The 24,995-nt window shown below is 40.4% G+C and overlaps 1 protein-coding gene across 1 annotated transcript in view; it reads left to right on the plus strand.

Annotated features, from left to right (window-relative positions):
* Positions 1–1,610: 1,610 nt before the first annotated feature.
* The window catches only part of EXO1 (exonuclease 1), a 37,279-nt gene continuing 13,894 nt past the window's right edge, over positions 1,611–24,995 (plus strand). The window contains exons 1-12 of the mRNA XM_031667760.1: positions 1,611–1,931; positions 2,312–2,607; positions 3,978–4,155; positions 5,893–6,012; positions 6,966–7,089; positions 9,814–9,951; positions 10,965–11,177; positions 12,967–13,154; positions 13,845–13,941; positions 14,484–14,709; positions 19,564–19,838; positions 21,230–21,384. Of these exons, the coding sequence (XP_031523620.1) occupies positions 3,995–4,155; positions 5,893–6,012; positions 6,966–7,089; positions 9,814–9,951; positions 10,965–11,177; positions 12,967–13,154; positions 13,845–13,941; positions 14,484–14,709; positions 19,564–19,838; positions 21,230–21,384 (1,697 nt within the window). The 5' untranslated portion in view covers positions 1,611–1,931; positions 2,312–2,607; positions 3,978–3,994. The remainder of the gene's footprint in view (positions 1,932–2,311; positions 2,608–3,977; positions 4,156–5,892; positions 6,013–6,965; positions 7,090–9,813; positions 9,952–10,964; positions 11,178–12,966; positions 13,155–13,844; positions 13,942–14,483; positions 14,710–19,563; positions 19,839–21,229; positions 21,385–24,995) is intronic.

Consider the following 24,995-nt stretch of genomic DNA (forward strand, 5'->3'; position numbering starts at 1 on the left):
GAGTCTTAAGCTGGAAACGTATGGGATACACCATTTATTTCAGCATTTAATAACATGCCATCACGATTTGTGACTTAACTGTTTGATAAACATGTGTTTTGTCTACAGAACTAGACCTTCAGTTCCTTGGAGACACAAGTCATCTCTTTATGTCCCCCATGCCACCTGGAACTGACAGGCACACTTAAGGCAGTAGTAAATTACTGCACACATTGATGCAAATGGTTTTGTCCTCCCAAAGAGTAAAAATATTCTGTTAGTGAAACGTATTGTAACTAGCGTTTCTTTTTCAATTTTAGTCTTTGAACACTGCAGCCAAGAATCCAGTTTGAAACCTTGGGAGTCAAATTCATAGTAAATACAAGAGCCGTTCACAGTGCAGCAAACTCTCATGTTAGTTTTATGACAGATTCAGTGACACTGGAATGGACACCTTTTTGATTCTGGGGTTCCTTCCTAAGACCCCCATGTGTGACATATTCATGGCTGGATTCTAGATACTGAAGCAGTTACTACAGCTGGTTAGTCCAATGATTATAAATAAGAAGGCTTTTCTACAAACACACGCTGCCCACATTGAAGTTCCTCTTTAATCTACTGCAGTTTGAAACTGTCCCCCACTTTCCCCAAGAGTCCACTCCAAGCTAGTTTAGGATGAGTCTACCACAGCCTTTGGAAGAGGGAGGGAAGATAACTTTTCTCATCTCTCCTAGTCCCAGCTCTAAAGACCAGAACCAGGGAGGAAGCAACACTACTCTTCCAAACACATTCCCCAAACGTCGCACCTTTTCAACAATTTTAGTAACAAATTTAAGGCATCATAGATGCCTTAAAAATTGGCATGATAGATGTTACATTGATCGTGAAAAGACTTTAAAAGAAGGGAGAAAGATGTAAAGAAGGTAATCAAATGGGGAGCATTTTTTAACAATGTGCTCACTTCTTCCCCTTCAATTCCTTGAATTGAGTCTGAATTATCACTCCTATTGATCTCTGAGCCCAGAACATTACTTTGTGGTCTGGCCTCAGGTTTCTTCCAATTTTTTAAATCACAATATTCCTAAGAGGGCAGCGACGAGGTCTGGGGTATTATGAGGACTGGAAACCTAGCCACAAGTGACCATGAAAGTCCAAAATGCCTTCAAAGTCTGTCTCTAAGGCCCATTTTCAAGGTCTTGTTATATAGTTAATTTTCCCCCGACTTATGTCAAAAATAAACGAGGCTGTGTTCTAGGTAAAATGGTAGGGACAGATTTTAATCACTACTACTACTGCAATGGGGAAAAGAGCCCAGCGTGAACTGAATTCAATTGCGATTTGTACAGAGGCGACCGGGCGTTTTAAAGAGAATGAAGGAATCAGGATGGGACTCATGACGCCAAGGGGGGACTGAGCAACTTTTCCAGGTTTGAAAAACCTCAACACAAACGCGCGACGGCGCTCTATCAACGTCAGCCTCCCGAACCGGGGCTGTACCCAGGAGAGAACTACAACGCCCAGCAGCCCCGACGGGTGTAAACACTCCCAACTTCCGGGGCGTTGCTCACCATCTGCCAGCAGCGCCAGTGCCACTCGGTCCCTCAAGAAGCCGCAGGGGTTCGGGCCGGCAGCAGAAGCTGGAGTCGTAAGGCAGTGGGCCGCTGTCTGCCCAGCGAGACGGAGGGCTCAGGACGCGACCCTGTGTGTTGGAAGCTGCAGGAGGCGGAGCCGGGTTGCGGGGTACGCGTTGACGTCACATCCGCTGGGCGGGGCCGCAAGGAACCCGCGCAAATTGAAAGGTCAGCCTTTCGCGCGCGGTGTAGCCAGGTTTCCCGTGTTGTGCGTCGCTGGCCGTGAGTGCTCTGGCTACAGTGAGTTAGGGGCGTCGGGGCGGGTTTCTCCAACCCCAATCGGCTCCGTTCAAGGGGAGGAGGAGAGTCCCTTCTTGGAAGGTGAGAGGAGCGGGCTGTGCGGAGGCTAATGGGTGGGTTCCCTTGGGGGTCGACCTGTGCGTCACCTCCGACCCTCCTCTCGGGATTCGGGGTCTTCCAGGAGGGGAAGGAGAGAGTCTGGTGTGATCTTCCCATCCCGACAGCAGAGCCCTTAGCCTGAGCGGAGTGTGTGTTGTTTTGTTCCGAGGGGACGTCCGGCCACGAGAGGTCTGCAATTCAGTGAATGGAGGGAGAGAGAGAGCAGACGATTCCGGGCTGGAGCAGGCGCCGGGGTTGCCAGACTTCTCTCATTTTCCCGCAGAAGCTGGCAGTCCGGGTTTTACACGCAGTCTCTGCACCTTTAAATGTTGACAAGTACATTTTCCCATAATGTTGTGCAGACCTAAGGAAACGTGTCGTCTGGAATGGGCTTGGGGGCCACGCCTGCACATCTCCGCGAGACCGAGGGATAAAGTGAAGATGGGGCTGTTATTACCGCGAGTGCCACATGCGATCTCTTTGAGATATGTACTCCGTCATTCTTACTGTTGCACGCAGCCATTCTTACTACGCTAAAGAAGAAATACTTATTCGAGGATATTTGCCTGGCCCCGAAGAAAGTTATGTAAATTTCATGAACTATTATATCCGTTTTCCTCGGAGTGAGAGAAAACTCTCTTTAGATAGCATCTGAGAGGTAAGAGACTTTTTCTGAAACTGTGGCTTGAGGACCACCTGCATCCAGATTAGCTCCTTTGTTTAAAATTTATTCACAGGCTGGGCGCGGTGGCTCAAGCCTGTAATCCCAGCACTTTGGGAGGCCGAGGCGGGGGAATCACGAGGTCAGGAGATCGAGATCATCCTGACTAACACGGTGAAACCCCGTCTCTGCTGAAAATATAAAAATTAGCCGGGCGTGGTAGCGGGCGCCTGTAGTCGCGGCTTATCGGGAGGCTGAGGCAGGAGAATGGCGTGAACCCGGGATGAGGAGCTTGCAGTGAGCCGAGATCCAGCCACTGCACTCCAGCCTGGGCGACAGAGCGAGACTCCGTCTCAAAAAAAAGAAAAAAACAATTCATTCACAGCAGAACTAGTGAATCCCAGTCACAGAGTGGAGTTGAGAGTCTAAGAACCTCTGAAATTTGAGAACTGGACTAGAACCTTTAGAGCTCTGATAAGGTGTCAACAGGGTAAAGCTGACTCCTGATCTTGTACTTTCTTTCTTCCCTTCCTTCCAAACTTAACGTTTGGTAGGAGAGATTTGTATTACGAAATGCTAAGCAACTGCTCAGTGCCCATTACTAACTTTTTATTGTAGAGTTGTGGAGGGGAGGTCGTTTCTTAAGAAACGGCTGTGACAGTTCCAGAATCTCTGTATAGAAAGGGCTTAGGGGCCTGGAATGGAAGGGGGTGGAAAGTTAAAGCATTTGTCTTGAAGCTGTATTTGCATAGCAGACGCAGTTTCACAATTCTTTGGGGTAGCTTTCAGAGAGACTGATGGAGTTGCCCCTAGACACCACCACTGTTTATTACCAGAATGTTCGTGCTTAGAATAATGCATTCTACTAGCAGTGAATTTCAGTCCTAAACAAGTACAGGATCATTTCTGTAATCCTTTTTGAATTTTTCCTTTGTTTTTTCATTGAAATGCTTATGTTCCTACAAACTGTTTTGAGTTTCTGCTCCTATTTGAATTTGCATGTTGACCCTTATAATTAATACCCTTTGTAGAGGCAATGTGATGCCATCCCACACATGGTTTTTTTTGTGCCTGGCTCCTTGAAGCCTGTGTTAGGAGTGAAAGTGCCAAAGCACTTTGGAAAGAATAAACAAACATTAAGCAAATGTCAAGTGGCATTAGAGGTAGTATTAGTGATTAATGTAAATTCTACCCTATGGAAATTGTTTGACAGGGAGGAGCCCAGCTAAAATACTAAAGAGCAGTGATTCTTGAATATCTGAACAATTTCTGCCTTGGACTCCAGGCTTTCTCTTTATTTGTCTAAAATGTTTTGATAAATATTTTTCTTTAAATATTACTGTTCTCCCTGTGTCTCTTCATATCAGGTAGTTAATTTGGCACCATGGGGATACACGGATTGCTACAATTTATCAAAGAAGCTTCTGAACCCATCCATGTGAGGAAGTATAAAGGGCAGGTAGTAGCTGTGGATACATATTGCTGGCTTCACAAAGGAGCTATTGCTTGTGCTGAAAAACTAGCCAAAGGTGAACCTACTGATAGGTAAGTCTAAACCTTATATTAATTCTTTGACAATTAAGAATGAGACCTACAGTACCTTTTTTTCCCCCAGAAACGGATTGTTTTCACTCAATGCCAGAACTTATCAGGAAGTGAAAGTTGTATGTTTTAGAATATTCCCAAATCAGGGATGACTGCCTTCTGTGATAATAGGCCTAGTTTTCTTTCTTTATAATAAGCCGGAGTATCAAGACACTGATGGACAAAGACTATTCATATCTCCTTTATTTTATTTATATATATATATATTTATTTTTTTATTTTTTTGAGACGCAATTTCTGTTGCCCAGGCTGGAGTGCAGTGGCACAATCTCGGCTCACTGCAACCTCCGCCTCCCAGGTTCAAGCAATTCTCCTGTCTCAACCTCCCAAGTAGCTGGGATTATAGGCACGCACCACCACGCGGGGCTAATTTTTGTATTTTTAGTAGAGACAGGGTTTCACCATGTTGGCCAGGCAGGTCTCGAACTCCTGACCTCAAGTGATCCACCTGCTTTGGCCTCCCAAAGTGCTGAGATTACAGGCATGAGCCACCATGCCTGGCCCAATTCTTAACCTAAGATAAATGTTTTAACAAATGCTTTGAAATCCATGATAATTTCTGACTCCCACATTCTTGGGTACAGAAAACATACTGCTAATCCTGGTTAGCAAAAAAACAAATGTGTTATAAATTTCATTATTATTTCTTATTTGCTTTCTTCTAAATTTTGCTTATGATCAGCAGGTCCCAATCATTGTTCCATGCCAATGCAAGTTCACTGTCACTGATCTACAACAAATAGAAAAAATAAGGATAACAATGTAGTGAGTCTTTCATCAAGATGACTATATGATTTAAAAGGTCATCTTTTATTTTCTTTATTTTAGCTGCTAAGTTTGTGTTATGCAAAAAGATTACCTTTAAAGATTGTTTTCCCCTTCCTGTTTTTGAGCTAAAATGTCCTTTTCTTTATAAAATGATAGAAGTTGTAAATGCAGTTGTTTTTGTTCCAATACCTAATGTAATACCTGACCCTCGATTGGATCCTGGATTTGGAAAAAATAGTGGCAGTGGTGTCCTGGAGCCAACTCATATGGGCTGTTTATACACCATGTCTTCTCAGCTCAGCATTCATTGAGTTCACCTAGGTAGCTCATCTGCCATTGAGGAATATTTATCTCAGGGAAATCAGGCACCTCTTCCCCGAGAACTGGTTGTTAAACATTTACCAGGACACCACTGAATATAAGAAACATTACTGAGACAATTGTACCAATTATAATATAAATAGTATTAAATAGTATTATATCACTATTAAATTACTTAGCCATGATGTGGTATTGTTGGAAGAATCCAGTGTTTACTGTACTATTCTTTCAACTTTTCAATAGATTTGACATTTTTTAACATAAAAAAATGAGGGGAAAAGACCAGATTTGAAACCAAAGATGTGAGAATTAGAAGGGATATCAAAGCTTTTTAATTCACAGGTAAGGAAACCAAGGCTTGAAGGATCAAGTAGTTCACCAGACATCACTTGGCTCATAAGTATCCAAGGCAGGATTTGAATCCAAGTCTAGTAAGTTAGAGTTCCAATTCCTACGAAAACATTTGCTTAAAATAACAAAATAAAAAACTTTCTCTTTTCATAGTTTTCTCATCTGGCTTAAAATAGGGCAGAAGTATTACCTTAAGAAAGGCGAAGCACTGAAATGTATTTTTCTTTTTTTCCATAGGTATGTAGGATTTTGTATGAAATTTGTAAATATGTTACTATCTCATGGGATCAAGCCTATTCTCGTATTTGATGGATGTACTTTACCTTCTAAAAAGGAAGTAGAGAGATCTAGAAGAGAGTAAGTTAATTCTCTACTTAATCTCTAACTTAATTGCACTAAGATCAGACACTATAGTCTATATGATACCAATTTTTAAAATTTTAAGCCAGGCTCAGTGGCTTGCACCTATTGTCCTAGGTACTCAGGAGGTTGGGGCAAGAGGATCACTTGAGCCCAGGAGTTAAACACTTTAGTGCTCTATGATCATCTCTGTGAATAGCCACTGTTCTCCAGCCTGGGCTACATAGTGAGACCCAGTCACTAAAAATTTTCTTTTTCTTTTTATTTTTTGACAGTCTCACTCTATCGCCCAGTCTAGAGTGCAGTGGTGTAATCTTGGCTCGCTGGGACCTCCACCTCCCAGATTCAAGAAATTCTTGTATCTCAGCCTCCCAAGTAGCTGGGACTACAGGCACGTGCCACCACGCCCGGCTAATTTTTGAATTTTTAGTAGAGATGGGGTTTTGCCATGTTGGCCAGGCTGGTCTCAAACTCCTGGCCTCAAGTGATCTACCCGCCTTGGCCTCCCAAAGTGCTGGAATTACAGGCATGAGCCACTGTGCCTTGCCTAAAAAAAATTAATAAATAAAATTTTAATTTGTTGAGGCTTATTTTATAGCCTAGTATGTGAACAGATTCCCTTAAATGTTATTGTATCTGCTACATTATTATCACTTTTGTTTAAAAGTATCTTAGTTACTATATTTTCTTTGACATAAAGAATTGCTGTGGAAAAGTGTAATGGTAATCTTGTGTGTTTGTGTGCATATAATCATTCTAAATCACTTGTTCTTTTTGCCTTAGAAGCCCAGAGCATCTGGGTTAATGTTCTCAAGGACCTGGGGTGTACTTTCTAATGAGTCAAAAACTTTTTTCAATTCTAGGAAAGCTTCTTGAATTATAGTTTTGTTACAGTTTCTTGAGTCAGCGCCTTAAATGTTTTATATTTTAAAAATGTTCTTCCCTTGCAGAAGACGACAAGCCAGTCTTCTTAAGGGAAAGCAGCTTCTTCGTGAGGGGAAAGTCTCGGAAGCGCGAGAGTGTTTCACCCGGTCTGTCAACATCACCCATGCCATGGCCCACAAAGTAATTAAAGTAAGCCACTGGAAAATGAAGACAAAGGGGCAGATGGGCAGGTTCACCAAAGCTAGTTACAACTTGTTTATTAATGGGAGAGGAAGAAAATCAAGGGTGGAAAATTGTTCTAGGCCTAACTTCAAGTAAAGGGCAGATGTCAGAAGAAGAAGGGAACAGCATCATTAGTTAGAGAATTCTGACTTCAACAATTTCCGAGGAGAAATCCTAAGGCATAAGTAAGGCTCTCTCTTTAGTCATATTGTTCCATAGCAGTGGAAGGAACAGGGCCAGACACGGTGGCTCACACCTGTAATCCCAGCACTTTGGGAGGCTGAGGCAGGAGGATCATTTGAGCTCAGGAGTTTGAGACCATCCTGGGCAACATGATGAGACCCTGTATCTATTTAAAATAAAAAAAATAAAGAGATAGAAGGAACAAATTCCTGGAGGCATCGGTCTCACCCAACTCACCTATAGTCTTCAGCACTTACTGTAGCTGGCACTCCTGAATGACAGATCTGTGATTTAGCTTCGTTGCCCCAGGCACCCTACAGACTTCTGTTCCCTTTCGCCGCCTCCTTGCAGCAGCTTCTTTCCTTATTCCTGTACATCTTAGTGTCAAGGTGCCCACAGTCCCAGCCCTCACTTTCCCCTTTTTAGAGCCTACTTGGTAAAGGCGTTGTGGTTTTATTGTTCGTTTGCTTGTTTTGAGGCGGAGTTTCACTCTCGTTGCCCAGACTGGAGCGCGACGGCACGATCTCGGTTCACTGCAACCTCCACCTCCTGGGTTCAAGCGATTCTCCTGCCTCAGCCTCCCAAGTAGCTGGGGTTACAGGCATGCGCCACCACGCCTGGCTAATTTTGTATTTTTAGTAGAGACGGGTTTCACCATGTTGGTCACGCTGGTCTCAAACTCCCAACCTCAGGTGATCCGCCCACCTCGGCCTCCCAAAGTGCTCGGATTACAGGGGTGAGCCACCGTGCCCGGCCTGTTAAAGGTATGATGAGGCCGGGCGCGGTGGCTCAAGCCTGTAATCCCAGCACTTTGGGAGGCCGAGACGGGCGGATCACGAGGTCAGGAGATCGAGACCATCCTGGCTAACACGGTGAAACCCCGTCTCTACTAAAAATACAAAAAACTAGCCGGGCAAGGTGGCAAGCGCCTGTAGTCCCAGCTACTCAGGAGGCTGAGGCAGGAGAATGGCGGGAACCCGGGAGGCGGAGCTTGCAGTGAGCTGAGATCCGGCCACTGCACTCCAGCCCAGGCGACAGAGCGAGACTCCGTCTCAAAAAAAAAAAAAAAAAGGTATGATGATAAAGGTGGAGTCAGCTTTTTCTAGCTTACAGTTCTGACATCCAGTTCCTGAGCTAAAATAGGCACTACAGTTCCGATTTTGGCTTTGTCATTTGAGTCTCTGGCTCTTTCTGTATGGGTCAAGCTAGAAGGAAAGGGTGAGATGCAGGAGAGAGAGAGTGTGATGTATAGGGAAATGTGTGCTCTGTGTAGTCGGGAGAAGAGAGGCTGCATCGTGTGCGGAAGTAGAGGAGAAACCCTGATTGGACATAAATAGTGGTGTAAAAGGATGAGAGTAGGACTATTGCTGGACAAAAAAAGAAAAAAAAATGAGAAAAATAGCAAATTGCAAATTGTCACCAAAATTGATAGCAGCAGGATCTTGATACCTCTTTCCTCCTCTTTTTTTCTTCCCCCTTTTTTTTTTTTTCCCCAAAGCCTCTCTTCAGGCCTTGGGAACCATTTTTCCATAGTTTAGAACATGGAAGTTCCAGTTCCAACTGGCTAGATTTTGACACAGAGGCTATGATAGGGACTGTTTTTCTTAGCAAGGTTATTTTAAAAGTATTTTTTCATAATGCATTGGTTTAAATATAGTGCTATAGTCTATAATATATATGTAAGATATATTATTAGAGGAGAGTTGTATTTCTGTGTATACATATACACACACGTGTATATATTTTCCCCTAAGACATTGCTGAATATGGTCTATAATTTTATCAATACTATGTCAGTACACTGATTTTCGTAGCCTGACAGGACAACCTGTTATTTTTATGGGGAACATATATTCAAAACTCCAAACAAATGTATATTTTTGGAACATAGCCATTCTTAAGATGGAAGCTTTCTATAATATAAAATAATTGGGCCAGACACAATGGCTCAACTCTTACAATGCCAACACTGGGAAACTGAAGCGAGTGGATCACTTGTGTCCAGGAGTTTGAGACCAGCCTAGACAACATGGCAAAACCTTGTCTCCACAAAAAATACAAAAAAATTAGCTGGGCATGGTGGCATGCACCTGTAGTCCCACCTACTCGGGAGGCTGAGGTGGGAAGCCCAGGAGGTCAAAGCTGCAGTGCGCCCTGCCGGCTGGCACTACTGCACTCCAGCCTGGGTGACAGAGCCAGAACCTAGCTCCAAAAAATAACATAATTACTTGTGTAACTTGTAGGATTCTTTTTTCCTCTGGCTGTGTAGCAGTATTTCTTTTCTCCAAATTTTATAAATTGAGTTTTAAAAAAATGTCTTAGTGGCTATATAATTAGTTCAACATATACTGAAACTTATGGTAGAAAAACTCTACTTCAGAGGAAATGATTTCTCAAAGTAATATTAGCATGTGTGTGCTGAGGCTAGTCATAAAGTGGGTTTGAAACAGGAAGTTGTTTAGTACTTTCCAAATGCCGTGCTAGAGATTCACTTTGATTCTCTTCCAGGCTGCCCGGTCTCAGGGCGTAGATTGCCTCGTGGCTCCCTATGAAGCTGATGCGCAGTTGGCCTATCTTAACAAAGCGGGAATTGTACAAGCCATAATTACAGAGGACTCGGATCTCCTAGCTTTTGGCTGTAAAAAGGTACTCAACTCTGACTACTATATATTACTTTTCTATGTAGATAGAGGTAGTGTAAATCAAGAAGCTGAAGATTTTCCTGTCCAGGAAATTATTATAATTTATAATATTTACAATACTTATAAAGTTTTATAAAATAAATTAATAGAATAGTTGCAACTGACATCTATTTTTATAATGTTAATAATTATTTAAAATGAAAAGAAGGGTTTTGCTGCTTGATGTTTGTGTACTCTGGATACTTTTTCAAAGTAAGCCCTTTAGGTTGGAGGGGTTTATTATTGTTTTATGCAAATTATTTAGTAGAATGTGGACCTATCAGTTTTATTTTTTAATAATAACAACATATGCTTTATATTTCTTGATTAGGTTAGGTATACTAACTTATGTACTAATGGGTTGCGATGCAGTTATTTAGAATTATGTATAAAACTATTTCATGGAAAACTTTAGGGGAGAATTAAGATACAAAACTACAGGATGTTCTCATTTTTGTTAATGCCTATATTTATGACTAGAAGAGTCTCTATCAAAAGGTTAATTAATGCTAGGCTACAGTGATGAATGAGGGAATATGGATGACTTGTTTTCTTCCTGAACTTCTATGTTTTCCAAATTTTCTACAATAAACATGTATTGTTTCAACAATAAGGAAAAAGATTACTGAAAAGGTACAAGTGACAGAGAAAGAGAAAATGTTTTTTGTATGCATTACTGTTTGATTATCATGTCAACCCTGTAACATAAGTAGGAAATAAAGAGATGCAAAAAGAGCTTTCTTTATACCAGAATTGTGACAATTGAGTCCTGGCTGTATAGCCTTGTCTAGTTGTATCCTGTGCTTCAGCATAATTTATTTGTAAACTTTGTAGTCATCAGCCTGTCTATCTGTGTCTCCTCTCTTTCAGTGTTATGGTGAAGAACAAGAAAGATTTCTTAAAATTATTGCAGTGGCTTAGATAATGACAAATAAAAGTGGCCCTTCTAGGTATTAACAATTTCCCTTCCTTTTGAAGGTGATTTTAAAGATGGACCAGTTTGGAAATGGACTTGAAATTGATCAAGCTCGGCTAGGAATGTGCAGACAACTTGGGGATATATTCACAGAAGAGAAGTTTCGTTACATGTGTATTCTTTCAGGCTGTGACTACCTTTCATCACTGCGTGGGATTGGATTGGCAAAAGCATGCAAAGTCCTAAGACTAGCCAATAATCCAGATATAGTAAAGGTAAGGGTGAATTGCTAAGTGTCATATTCAGTTTCTGAAGCATTTCCTTAATAAAATAATAAATCAGAATATGGATTTAAATATTCTGTTATGTGAATCACCTATATTACATTACTAAAAGGAGCAAATGACTGAGGCACTAGAACTTTGCTTTAGCAACCAACATATATTGGGAAAATCATGTTTTCTGCAATTGGCAAAAAAGTAGTGATTTTTAAAATAAAGACTAGTATAAAGAGTCTCAAGGGCAAAATATTATGGGGTAAAATTAAACTCAGAGTCTTTTGACTTCTGTGCTATAACTCTATAGTAGTGGTTCTCAAATTTTTTGGTCTCAAGATCCATTTGCCCTCCTCAAGCTCTTTATGGTAATATTTTTTGTTTGTGTAGGTGATAGCTATTAATATTTACTGAATTAAAAATTAAAACAAATTTAAATGTTTATCAATACACTTAAACTTTATAATAAACTCATTACATGTTAGCATAAGTAGCATGCTTTTCTGAAAAATAAAAATGATAAGAGAGAGGAATCATGCATTTATGCAAATCTCTTTAATGTGGCCTAATAGTAAGATAGCTGTGTTTGTATGCAAGTTGAACATCCCTAATCCCAAAATCTGAAATGTTCAAAAATCCAAAACTTTTTGAGTCCTGGCATGGCAAGTGAAAAATTCCACACCTCATCTCATGTGAAGGGTACACAAAATTATTAAAAATACTGTATAACGTTACCTTCAGTCTATGTGTGTAAGGCTTATATGAAACATAAATTGAGTTTTTTTTCCTTCACCCTCTTGCTGTCAGTATGTAGAAATGTAAATGAATTTTACGTTTAGACTTGGGCTCCATCCCCAAGTTATCTCATACTGTGTATATGCAGATATTCCACAATCTGAAAAAAATTCAAAATCTGAAATACTTCTGGTGCCGAGCATTTTGGATAATGTGTACCCAACCTGTATCTGCTGCCTCATTAAATCTCATTTGATATCATGTGTCATATATCCTCTGGAAAATTCTGAGACTCTGGACATCACTACTTTGTAGTTCCTCTTAAAAAGTAAACATCAAAGAAGCTCATTTTCCCCCTTGGATATTCTCTAAAGCCCTTACAGTTTGCAGAGCAGAAATTCCATTTTTCTGTTTCCAAGAGTACAAAGCATGAGTCCTCATGGCTAAGAGTGATGTAATGTAATGGGAAGATCTCTAGGTTGGAAGATAGTGTCCCAGGTAGGAATAGGACCACATGCCTTAACTAGCCTGTGACTCCAGGATCCCTTTGGTTCTCTGGGTCTTCCCTTTTTCATCTATGAATTTACTGTGCAATGTTTAGGATCCTTTCCAGTTTTAAGCATCCATGACTGTCACAGAAATCAGAATGTCAACTTGGTTTAAAAATATGATCTCGGAATATTTGGATTTTTTTTAATTTTCAGGTTTTGGATGTTCTTTGTTTTTTCCTTTCTTGATAAAAAGGACTTTGAAGTTGAATGAATAATGTATCTCAGAGTTACACCTAGAAACACAAACTTGATGTATTATATAACTGTATGTTTTTATCCCTCAAATTAGTAATAGAAAAAACAAAGAAAATACTAGTTATGAGACTTAGAATTTTAAGTGATACAACATGGTTGTGTTAGCTGGTGGAATTTTTTAACGTAGATGAAAGCAGTGAATGTTTCAATCCCTCTTCATGACCCTGTAATGTAAATCAGTCAGCCTTGAGGATAATATGTTCCCTGTTCTTTAGTTGCAGATAAAATATTTTTGCATGCATTGTTAGGTTATCAAGAAAATTGGACATTATCTCAAGATGAATATCACGGTACCAGAGGATTACATCAAAGGATTTATTCGGGCCAACAATACCTTCCTCTATCAGCTAGTTTTTGATCCCATCAAAAGGAAACTTATTCCTCTGAACGCCTATGAAGATGATGTTGATCCTGAAACACTAAGCTACGCTGGGCAGTATCCTTTCTGAACCAGAATGGTAGAATTTGAGTATTTTTCTTCAATATTTTTATGGTGATATTTTTTGTGAGGCCTTTAGTAAAAAGCTTACACATTATTTTTTGCTTTTTTTTTTTATAGTGAAATCTGTATATTGTTCATTTAAATTACCATGCTAGTAAAAATTTAGAACAACTTTTTGTTCATAAACCAAAGGCTATGCATTCTCCTTAGACTGACTGACAGGAGCATACAGAGGGTCCGTCACTTACGGTACACATTCCAAAGGTGGCTCTTGAGAGGACCTCCTCGTGGCAAGCAAGCTCAACTTATCAGGAGGAGCATTCTGGGCATTTGAGTGCACCAGGAGAGGATGCCCTTCCCATAGCCACCGGCCATGTGTGTGTAGGCTGATTCGGAGCCCTGAGTCACTTAGGTGGTGGCTAGGACTTTCCCCTCTGTTTCCCTTGAAAGGGAGGGAGTCAATGATGGCATGGGCCCTCGTCAGAAGACACCAATTCCTGCAGGGACAGATAGAGACTAGCAAACTCTGTCTGTGCTTTCAGTAATGCTGATGCATAAAGTAAGGAGACTCCATTTAAGTCATAAACGTATGGATTTTCTGTGACAACAGACAACATTTTTCCATCTTAGTATTATTTGGTTGGTTGTTAATAAATACCTTTTTCCTTAATCTTACTAACCTAGATATGTTGATGATTCCATAGCTCTTCAAATAGCACTTGGAAATAAAGATATAAATACTTTTGAACAGATCGATGACTACAATCCGGACACTGCTATGGTAACATTTTGATGACCACTCTGTGAAAACACATTTTAGTTATGTCTCAAGAGCTGTGATTAAAGGCAAATCTTCATACACTAAAGCGTCTTTTAAGCGTTTCTATATCCAGGCTCTGTGCAGAGTGTACATTAAAAACAACTTGATCCTAGAGAAATTACATGTATTAGAGCATAGGGATAGTGGTTAATTTTTTAAAATTAAAGAAGTGACTGTTATTTATTATCAAACCCTTATCCTTGAGCATTTCTTTGACTATACCAAGCATTTGATGCCTTTTTTTCTCATCTCACCCCGTTCAGCTTCTGTGGCATTTGGCTTTTTTTTTCAGAAGAAAAACAGGCCTAGGAATATAAGAAACATTTAATGGAAAAGTATAGGACCAGCAAAGTAGGAAATGTTATTCAAGGACAGCTGTTTCATCAACAGCTATTCTTTTTAAGGGTAACTTAAGATGTTTATTTATAATTTATGTTGATACAGAATGAAATAAATTGATTATTTTCTTTCTGCAAATAACCTTTTTCCTTTTCCTTTTCCAGCCTGCCCATTCGAGAAGTCGTAGTTGGGATGACAAAACATGTCAAAAGTCAGCTAATGTTAGCAGCATTTGGCATAGGAATTACTCTCCTAGACCAGAGTCGGGTATTGTTTCAGATGCCCCACGATTGAAGGAAAATCCAAGTACTGTGGGAGTGGAACGAGTGATTAGTACTAAAGGGTTAAATCTCCCAAGGAAATCATCCATTGTGAAAAGACCAAGAAGTGGTACGTATTTCAGTTTTGCAAAATGCTGGTGAATATGGGTCATATTTAAGAAATCATTGCCCAATGCAAAGTCGTGAAGATTTTCTCCTGTTTTCTTCTAGAAGTTTTATGGTTGTATTAGTCCATTTTCACTCTGCTGATAAAGACATACCTGAGACTGGGCAATTTACAATAGAAAGAGGTTTAATGGACGCACAGTTCCATGTGACTGGGGAGGCCTCACAATTATGGTGGAAGGTGAAAGGCACGTCTCACATGGTGGCAAACGAGAAGAGTGAGAGCCCAGTGAAAGGGGTTTCCCCTCATAAAACCATCAGATCTCATGAGACTTACTCACTACCATGAGAACAGTATGGGGGAAGCAGCCACTATGATTCAGTTACCTCCCACCAGGTCCCTCCCACAACACATAGGAATTATGTGAGATACAATTCAAGATGAGATTTGGGTGGGGACACAGCCAAGCATCATCATTAGTTTTAGCTCTTACATTTTACAGTTTTAGCATGTGAGCCATTTTGAGTTAGTTTTTTTTTTTTTTTAATATGATGTGATGTAAGGATTATGGCTTTTTTTTTACCTTGTATATATGGCTGTCCATATATTGTTCCAGCAATATATGTTCCAGCACCCTTTGTTAAAAAGTTTTCCTTTCCCCGTTTAATTGCCTTGGCACATCTGTTTAAAATCAGCTGACCACATGTATGTGGATCTTTTTCTGAACTCTGTTATTCTATACCATTGCTCTCCATACCTATCTTTACATCAGACAAACTTTTGATTACTGTGGCTTTATAGGAAATCTTGAAGTGGTACAGTGTAAGTCTCTTAAGTTTGTTTTCTTTTGAAAAGTTGTTTTGGCCATTCCATGTTTTTCACATTTCCATGTACATTTTAGAATTTAGCTTTTTAATTTCTATTAAAAAAAGGCCAGGCATAGTGGTTTGCACCTACTTAACTGCAGTGTTTTGGGAGGCCAAGGCAGGTGGATTGCTTGAGCCCGGGAGTTCAGGACCAGGCTTGGCAACATACTGAGACCCTGTCTCTACAAAAAAAATTTTTAAGGCCGGGTGCAGTGGCTCACACCTATAATCCCAGCACTTTGGGAGGCCGAGGCAGGCAGATAACTTGAGATCAGGTGCTCCAAGACCAGCCTGGCCAACATGGCAAAACCCCATCTCTACTAAAAATACAAAAAATTAGCCAGGCATGGTGGCACACATCTGAAATCCCAGCTACTTGTGAGGCTGAGACAGGGGAATCACTTGAACCTGGAAGGCAGAGGAAATTAAGAAAGTTGTCAGCTGGTTATTCTCCAAAGCTACAGCTTCCCTGCTCAAAGGGTCTTACTAGTTCAGAATACATTATCGTAAAACAAAAAATAAAAACAAAAGAAATGTTTTAAAAATTAGCCGAATATGGTGATGCGTGTCTGTAGTCCCGTCTATTTAGGAGGTTGAGGTGGGAGGATCACTTGAGCCTCTGAGTTCGAGGCTGCAGTGAGCCGTGGTCACATCACTGCGCCCCAGCCTGAGTGACAGAACAAGACACTGTCTCAAAACAGATAAAAAATAAAAATAAAAAGTCTATTGAGATTTAGTTGAATCCATACATCAATTTGGAGAAAGTTGACATTTTAACAATACTGAGTTTTCTGATTCATTCAAGTCTTTAATGCTTTGTAGTTTTCATTGTACAGATCTTAACATATCTGTTGTCAAATTTATCTTTATATATCAGATTTTTTATGCTGCTGTAAATAGTGTTTTCAGTTTTGTTTTCTAGTTGTTAATTGATAGTATATAGAAATACCGTTGATTTTTGTACATTAATCATATATTTGCAACCTTACATCACATATTAGTTCTAGTATCTCTTTTGTGGAATATATAGGATTTTCTATATAAATGACTATGTCTCCTGTGAATAAAGATAATCTTGCTTCTCCTTTTCCAGTTTAAATACCTTTTATTTATTTTTCTTAGTATAGGAATCTAAGCTTGTTTTCTTTTGAACTGCCTAATTTCAAGATTACACTGCCTGACTTCAGGATTTCCTATAAACCACAGTGTGTGATGTAACAGTGTGTCTGATGTAAAGATAGGTAAGGAGAGCTTTGGTGCAGAATAATAGAGTTCAGAAAAAGATCCACATATGTGGTCAGCTGATTTTGAACAGATGTGCCAAGACAATTAAATGGGAAAAGGAAACTAGAATCTCTAGTACAATATTGAACAGAAGTGCTGAGAGTAATATACTAGGTATTGGGGAAACCTGGGAATATTTTCGCCACAGAGGATGTTTAACATGGAAAGAATGATTATAATTGCTTCCTTCTCTCTTAACTTCCTTCCCTCAGACATCTACATCAGTGAAGGAAATAGCAACAATTAAAATAAAGACTTGCAGATTTTAATTCATGCTTTTATTTTTCAAGTTTAAATATAGATTATACATATTCAGCTGAAATATCCTGATTCCTTATGAACCTAAATGATTTTCATGATAATTATCTCTGAACCTTTGTTTCTTCATATGAAATAAAAGGTTTTTGTGTATGTTATATAAGATAATATATACTTGTTATAGAAGAAGTACACTGTACATACATGTTCTTTCCTTCCTTCCTTCCTTCCTCCCTCCCTCCCTCCCTCCCTCCCTCCCTTCCTGCCTTCCTTCCTCCCTTCTTTCAACAGAGTGTGGCCTGTGCCACCCAGGCTGGAGTGCAGTGGCGTGTTCTCAGCTCACTGCAGCCTCCACCTCCTGGGCTCAAGGAATTCTCTACCTCAGCCTCCCGAGTAGCCGGGATACAAGCGTCCACCACCACACCTGGCTAATTTTTGTATTTTTAGTAGAGATGGGGTTTCACCATGTTGGCCAGGCTGGTCTTGAACTCCTGGCATCATAATCCACCTGCCTCGGCCTCCCAAAGTGCTGGGAATGCGGGTGTGAGCCACTGCACCTGGCCTGTACATGTTCTTTCATTTTCTTCTGCTATGATCAAGATATGCTGTCCATTTTATGTAGATAGCTCACTATCAGCAAGTTTACAAGTTCTTTATGTCAGACTAAGTCTGCTTTTTTGTAACTACAACTTATCAATAGGTTTTATCCCCTTTCTACACTCACAAACACAAAAACAAAACAAAAGAACTAGAGCAAGTTTAATTCCTATTTTATGTACCAGCCCCTCAGATGATTTAAAGATAGCCATTGTGACCCTCCTAAATTTCTCTTCCAGGCTATTATGTTCCTTGGACATTCAGGTTGTGCTCTGGATATAATACAGGTTTTTAATAATAGCATAATTGTTAAAGTGAGTATGATTATTGAAATGTGGTCTGCTTACCACAGAATAAATATTTAGAATTGTGGCACTATTTCAGTCCTGTGCTTGTATTATTGCAAACTAAGATTGCATTCACATTCTTGCAATCTGGAATTTGCTGAGTTGATAATTGATATTTGCCAGTTGCTGTTAAGCCAGGTCTAGTTACATTTTAAACTTAAATGTGGGTTAACTCATTCCTCTTACAATAATATTAATTCATTTTAGTTCATTGTTCTGCCTGTTGATTTTTTTTGTTTGAATCTTTGTATTTTCTAACAAATGGGTATTATCTATGTCATCTGGAAATTGATGAGTCTAAAAGTTTTGGTTGCAGTATGTCTGCTTTTATAATGTTTAACTGAATCAGAGCAAGTACAGAAATCTGGAGCATATGAGACAGACTTCCTTTTGACTGACAGTTGCCAGTAGTAGTCTTCTAGGCCTGCGCAACTTGCTGCAAATCCCCATAACTAATATACAGTAGATAGCGCTTTGCATCGTCTGCTAGGATGATGCGAGAGACACTCAAGTGTCTTGCCAAATTCAAGACATGCTTAACTTACGGAGTCCCCAAACAGCTATGCTAATAACCTTACTGAGAAAAAAAAAATGAGGTTAATCTGGTGTGGCTTCTGAAAGCCTTGATGGGGAGCCTGGAACACTTGTTTTTCTTCTTCTGCAAGGACTCACAATTCCCTGCATAATTAACAGATTTCACTTTTGCCAGGAATCAACATCTAATTTGCTGATACAGCTTTTCAAAAATCTGTGCCTTAAAAATATGAGACATCTTGTTTCTGGTATTTTGGTAGCCCCAACCTATCTTATCAACTTCACAAAGCTTACGGTAGTGTGCACTTACACCTCTGTGGAGAAGAAGCTGTACAGACTCAGAATCAGTCAAAGTGATTCAAAGAACCTTAGTGCTGACTCTATGTACTTACCTATCTCAGACTTTAAACTTTTGTTATTAGTCTTATGATTTATTTTAGTACCACAATATATTTGACACACAGCAATCTTCTTGGGCCTCATAGTGAAGTAATGAGGATCAGAGCTGCAGCACAAATTACCTAGGACTATTTGACAGTCACAATGTACATCAAAACCCAGAACACATAAACCATATGTATCAATAGCTGCTGGTTTTATTGGAACATCTTAACAATTGATCATTAACCATATATTTACATATAAATTTTCCTGGAGAATTTTTTATATTCAAAATTAGACCCTTAGTATAATGAATACATCGCCACACAGGATTGATTATGCTCTGAAATTTTGATTTGGGTAATTTTAACATGAAATCGTATAAACAGCTGATATTAAACTAATGTGTGAAATTATAAAACAGAGCTAAGGGAATTTTTTTGAATCATCCTTATCCTTATGTTTTCTTTTATGAGGCATGGTTTTTTTTTTTTAAAAATAAGTCCTTATTTTTAGGACAATGTGATGTAGACTGAAGTTAAGGCCAAATCTCTTAACAAAGATTTACAGATAATTTTGTTTTTATTTAGAAGAGTTGTCAGAAGATGACCTGTTGAGTCAGTATTCTCCTTCATTTACAAAGAAGACCAAGAGAAATAGCTATGAAGGCAATAAATCATTGAGTTCTTCTGAAGTGTTTGTGCCTGATCTGGTAAATGGACCTACTAACACAAAGAGTGTAAGCACTCCACCTAGGACGAGAAATAAATTCGCAACATTTTTACAAAGGAAAAATGAAGAAAGTGGTGCAGTTGTGGTTCCAGGGACCAGAAGCAGGTATAGTTATGTCTCCAGAATGTTGATTGTCTGTTGTATTATGTATTCTGTTGGTATTTCTTTTGTCTTTTTTTTTTAAATTAATTTATTATACATTAAGTTCTGGGGTACATGTGCAGAACGTGCAGTTTTGTTGCATGGGTATACACGTGCCATGGTGGTTTGCTGCACCCACCAACTCGTCACCTACATTAGATATTTATTTCTCCCAATGTTATCCCTCCCCTAGCCTTCCATCCCCCGACAGGCCGAGGTGTGTGATGTTCCCATCCCTGTGTCCATGTGTTCTCATTGTTCAATTCCCACTTATAAGTGAGAACATGCAGTGTTTGGTTTTCTGTTCATGTGTTAGTTTGCTGAGAATGATGGTTTCCAGCTTCATCCACGTCCCTGCAAAGGACGTGAACTCATCCTTTTTTATGACTGCATAGTATTCCGTGGTGTATATGTGCCACATTTTCTGTATCCAGTCTATCACTGATGGGCATTTGGGTTGGTTCCAAGTCTTTGCTATTGTAAATAGTGATGCAATAAACATACATGTGCATGTGTCTTTATAGTAGAATGATTTATAATCCTTTGGGTATATGGCCAGTAATGGGATTGCTGGGTCAAATGGTATTTCTAGTTCTAGATCCTTGAGGAATTGCCACACTGTCTTCCACAATGGTTGAACTAATGTACACTCCCACCAACAGTGTAAAAGCGTTCCTATTTCTCCACATCCTCTCCAGCATCTGTTGTTTCCTGACTTTTTAATGATTCCCATTGTAACTGGCTTGAGATGGTATCTCGTTATGGTTTTGATTTGCATTTCTCTAGTGACCAGTGATGATGAGCCTTGAATAAGCATTGAGTCTAGAGGCAAGCAGGTGTAGACCCTGCCTTAATCTGATTACAGTTTTATCATGTATTGTCTTAGTTCTGACATAAACCCCTTTAACTTCTAGTACTTTTGTAATCTCTCTGTACAGAATCAGAATAAAAGAGGATTGTAGCCCCTATTATTAATTTTGCATTACAGACATTCTGTTTTTTGTGGAGTTCCCTTCCCCCTCCTTTTTTTTCTACTTTTTTTGTTTCTTTGAGGGCTTAATACAATTTTGCAAAGTATTTTCAGAAATATATTCTAATGTAGATGACTGGAGCTGTAATATTAATTGAGAACCTGATACCATGCCAGGTGCTATAGTTCACAAATGAGAAAGACAGTTTTTGTTTTCCAGAAGCTTGTAGTTCAGTTGGAAAAATAAATACATAAACAAAAATCTTTCCATACAGTATGGTGAGTACAGAGATAAAGGCATGAATACAGTGTTTTGAGGGCATTCAAGGGGCATCTAATGCTGGGGCAGCGGTTGGAAAGGGTGAGAGGGAAGGGATGAGTGTTGGGTGTCCCTGCCTGGGTTTAAATGACAGGTGAAGCAGGCAAAGACCAGCGCCAAGTGCCTTCCCAGTAGAGTCAGACGGCTTGAGGAAAGGTGTAAAGATGGGGAGCAGCATGGGACCCAGGACAACTCCTTGCTGTCCATCAGTGCTGTGATGACCTCTGCCAGAATTCAAACTGGGGAAAGGTGGGTGGTGAGGGGGGCAGAAATAGGCAGGAGACCATTCACTGAAGGCTTGTATGCCAATGTGGGAACTTTTAGTCTTCTTTAGAGGCGATAGAAACATTGAGAGGGTCGCCGGGCACGGTGGCTCACGCCTATAATCCCAGCACTTTGGGAGGCCGAGGTGGGTGGAGTTTGAGACTAGCCTCACGAAATGGTGAAACCCTGTCCTTACTAAAAGTACAAAAATTAGCTGGACGTGGTGGTGTGCACCTGTAGTCCCAGCTACGTGGGAGGCTGAGACACGAGAATTGCTTGAACCCGGGAGGAGGTTGCAGTGAACCATCACGCCACTGCAGTCCGGCCTGGGTGAGACAGCAAGACTGTCTCCAGAAAAAAAGAAAAGAAAAGAAACTTTGAGAGGGTTTTAGTCAGGGGAGGTGGTGTATGATTTGATCTGTTTTAGGTCAGCCATTCTGAGTGCCTGTGAAGAGTGGGTTCAAGAGGGCCACAGGTGGGGCACAAGGATCAGGTGGACTGTTGCCGTAGTCCCTGGGAGCAATGAGATTGTGAAGAGTCAGTTTCATTTGTGGGTTAGGAATTTAGAACCTGGAGTCAGGCTCCCTGGATTTGAATCCTGTTGTGTTCATTATGAGATGTGTGACATGACAAGTTAACTTCTGGGCACTTCAGTTTTCTCCTTTTAAAAATGGGGGGCTATGTCCAGGCAGCAGTGGCTCAAGCCTGTAATCCCAGCACTTTAGGAGGTGAGATGGGGCCCAGTCGAGGTCAGAATCGAGAGACCATCCTGTGGCTAACTGCAGTGAAACCCGTCTCTAAAAATACAAAAAAGCCTAGCGGTGCTTGAAACCTGTAGTCCCAGCTACTAGGAGGCTGAGCGGGAGAATGGCGTGAACCGAGGGCCCGAGGCTTGCAGTGAGCTGAGATCCGGCCACCGTGCACTCCAGCCTGGGCGGCAGACAAGACTCCGTCTCAAAAAAAAAAAAATGAGGGCTAACAATTATGCGACAGCCTTGGACCAATAGAGGTAAATGAGTTACTATTAGCAGTGCACCTAAAAGTGCTAGGTAGATGATAAACATACAGTCATGCTCTTATTATGTTGACTTTGGATGGTGGTGCCACAACTTGAAAAAAGGAAATATAAGTGTCAGAAGCAGTAGGCATTGAAGTATACTGAAGAGAGAAAAGTTACTAGCTGCTGTATTCACTGGGGCCGAATGAGTAGTCTTTGTTTTCAAGTTTATTTTTTATTTTTATTTTATTTTATTTTTATTTGAGGCGAAATTCCCTCTTGTCGCTCGAGCTGGAGTACAATGGCGTATCTTGGTTCCTGCAACCTCTACGCCAGTTCAAGCAATTCTCCTACCTCAAGCCTCCCGAGTAAGCTGGGACTACAGAGCATACCATACCTTCAACAATTTTTATGTTTTAGAAGAAACGAAGTTTCACCATTTTATCCAGGCTGATCTTGAACTCCTGACCTCAGAAGTGGTCCACACACCTTGGCCGCAAAGTGCTGGGATTACAGGTGTAGTCACCACACTGCCCTGTTTCAAGTTTGTGAATCAGGCATGATCAGCTTTGTCTAAACCATCATGATGGGAGGCCGAGGCATGAAAGGAATGAACCACTGGTGATTTTTAGCGAATCTCACCTCAGGTGATGTTTCAAACCCTTCTTACATGGGTCTTCTCAAGGAAACAGTTGTACAATATGGTTAAATAATAGTTTTGGTTCTAGCTTTTGCTTCTCACCCTGTTCAAGGTGCTTGTTAACAGGTGGAATGAAAATTGTAGCCCACAAAAATGGAACAGTGTTCCTGAATGGCCTTGCACTTCCAGGTGGGCTGGCAGGTGGCTCACCTGTAATCCCAGCACTTTGGGAGGCCGAGGTGGGGCGGATCTGTGAGGTCAGGAGGTGAGACCATCTAGCTAACATGGTGAGGCTCCGTCTCTACTAAAATACAAAATTAGCCAAGAGCGTGGTGTGAACCTGTAATCCCAACTATTTAGGGAGCTGAGGCAAGGAGAATTGCTTAGACAACCAGGCTGACAGAGTTACAGTGAGCCAAAATCCACCCTGCACTCCAGCCTGGAGTGACAAATGAACAAGTCTCGAAAAAAAAACACACACACTAATTAAAAGTTCTAAGTTGACTTCCTCTCACTTGGAACAATTTTTTCTAAAGCACGGTTTTGCTTTTCGGCTGGGTGAGTTAGGTTTCCACTGTTTCTTTCCTTCCGTTGGGCTCTTCTTTGGAGACAACAAATGAGAATGTGTGTCTCTACAGACTTTCATTTAGTCATTAGCAAAATCTTCTAGTTTGAGACTGTGCACTTGGCTGCTTTGTAGCAGTTTAGATGTTTCACTAGCAGCTTGTTCAGAGGTACATTAAGAAACACTGAGAAATGTGTTTTCTATCAGCTTTCTATGAGAAATAATTATCAGGGGTAGTCAGTGCGGTATCATGTTTGTGAGCATGTTATGTAGCAACATTTATAATGACTAGAATGAGGACTGAAACATACAAATCTCAACTTTGGGAGGACAAGGAGGGATAGATCACCTGAGGTCAGGAGTTTGAGACCAGCCTGGCCAGCAGTGAAACCCCATCTCTACTAAGTATACAAAAATTAGCTGGCGTAGTAATGGCGCCTGTAATCCAGTTTCTCTGGGGGCTGAGAGGCAGGAGAATTGCTTGGGAACCAGAAGGAGGAGGTTGCAGAGAGTTGAAGTGCACCTGCACTCCCAGCCTGGGCATGCAGGCTGAGACTCCATCTCAAAAAAAAATTTTTTTAATTAACTGGATATTATTAGGTAGTTTTCAAGTTAATTTTCAAAGTAATTTTCTGTGTTTTCTATTTCTCACAAAAATATTATGAGATACACTTAGGATGCTATCTTCACTATTTGGGGGTTAGAGACTGAGGCTCTGAGAGGTTAAGCGTTCTCAAGGTGTCATAATTGATAGTTGAATCATGGTGACTCTCCTCATCTGGGTGATTCATCTACTATATGCCTCCTGAGCCTATTTCTTCATAAAAAATGGGTGATTATACATAGTCTGTTGTGAGTGAAATGGCGACTCTGTATCAAGCACCTGGCATAATGCCTAGTCATTAGCTTTATATGTGCAAGCATTACCCTCCTCTCTTTAATGGAATGCAAATAAAGGGAGATATCAAACATAATAAGCGTTGTCGCAATTTGCTACCATTTGGGAAGCCTGTTTAAATTAGTATTTTATTTTGTAGGTAGTTATCACAGAAATGCAAGTTTTATCTTCGAGTCTGAAATCCTGATCAATTAAACAGTATAGGCCAGTTGGGAGAAGGTTCTGAGTTTAATTCTGTTTGTTGCTAATGATAATTTTATAACCCTAAGTTGTCACTATCCTTCTCTTTACCTGTGAAATGATATGTGGAAGAATAGTTAGACATCACAGGAATTATGGTTGGTTTAAAATGGGTACGGTGTATGTCTGGGAACTCCTTCCACCTTACTAGAAACCTAGTAAGAGCTTTGCTTCCATGTGCTGCTTCCTGCCCCTCCCCATACCAGCTAATCTAGGGATTTGGTGAAAGGATGAGAAAGGATTTTTACTCTCTGGC

Source organism: Papio anubis, chromosome 1, assembly GCF_008728515.1.
Source record: "Papio anubis isolate 15944 chromosome 1, Panubis1.0, whole genome shotgun sequence".
In the NCBI taxonomy this organism is placed as follows: Eukaryota; Metazoa; Chordata; class Mammalia; order Primates; family Cercopithecidae; genus Papio; species Papio anubis.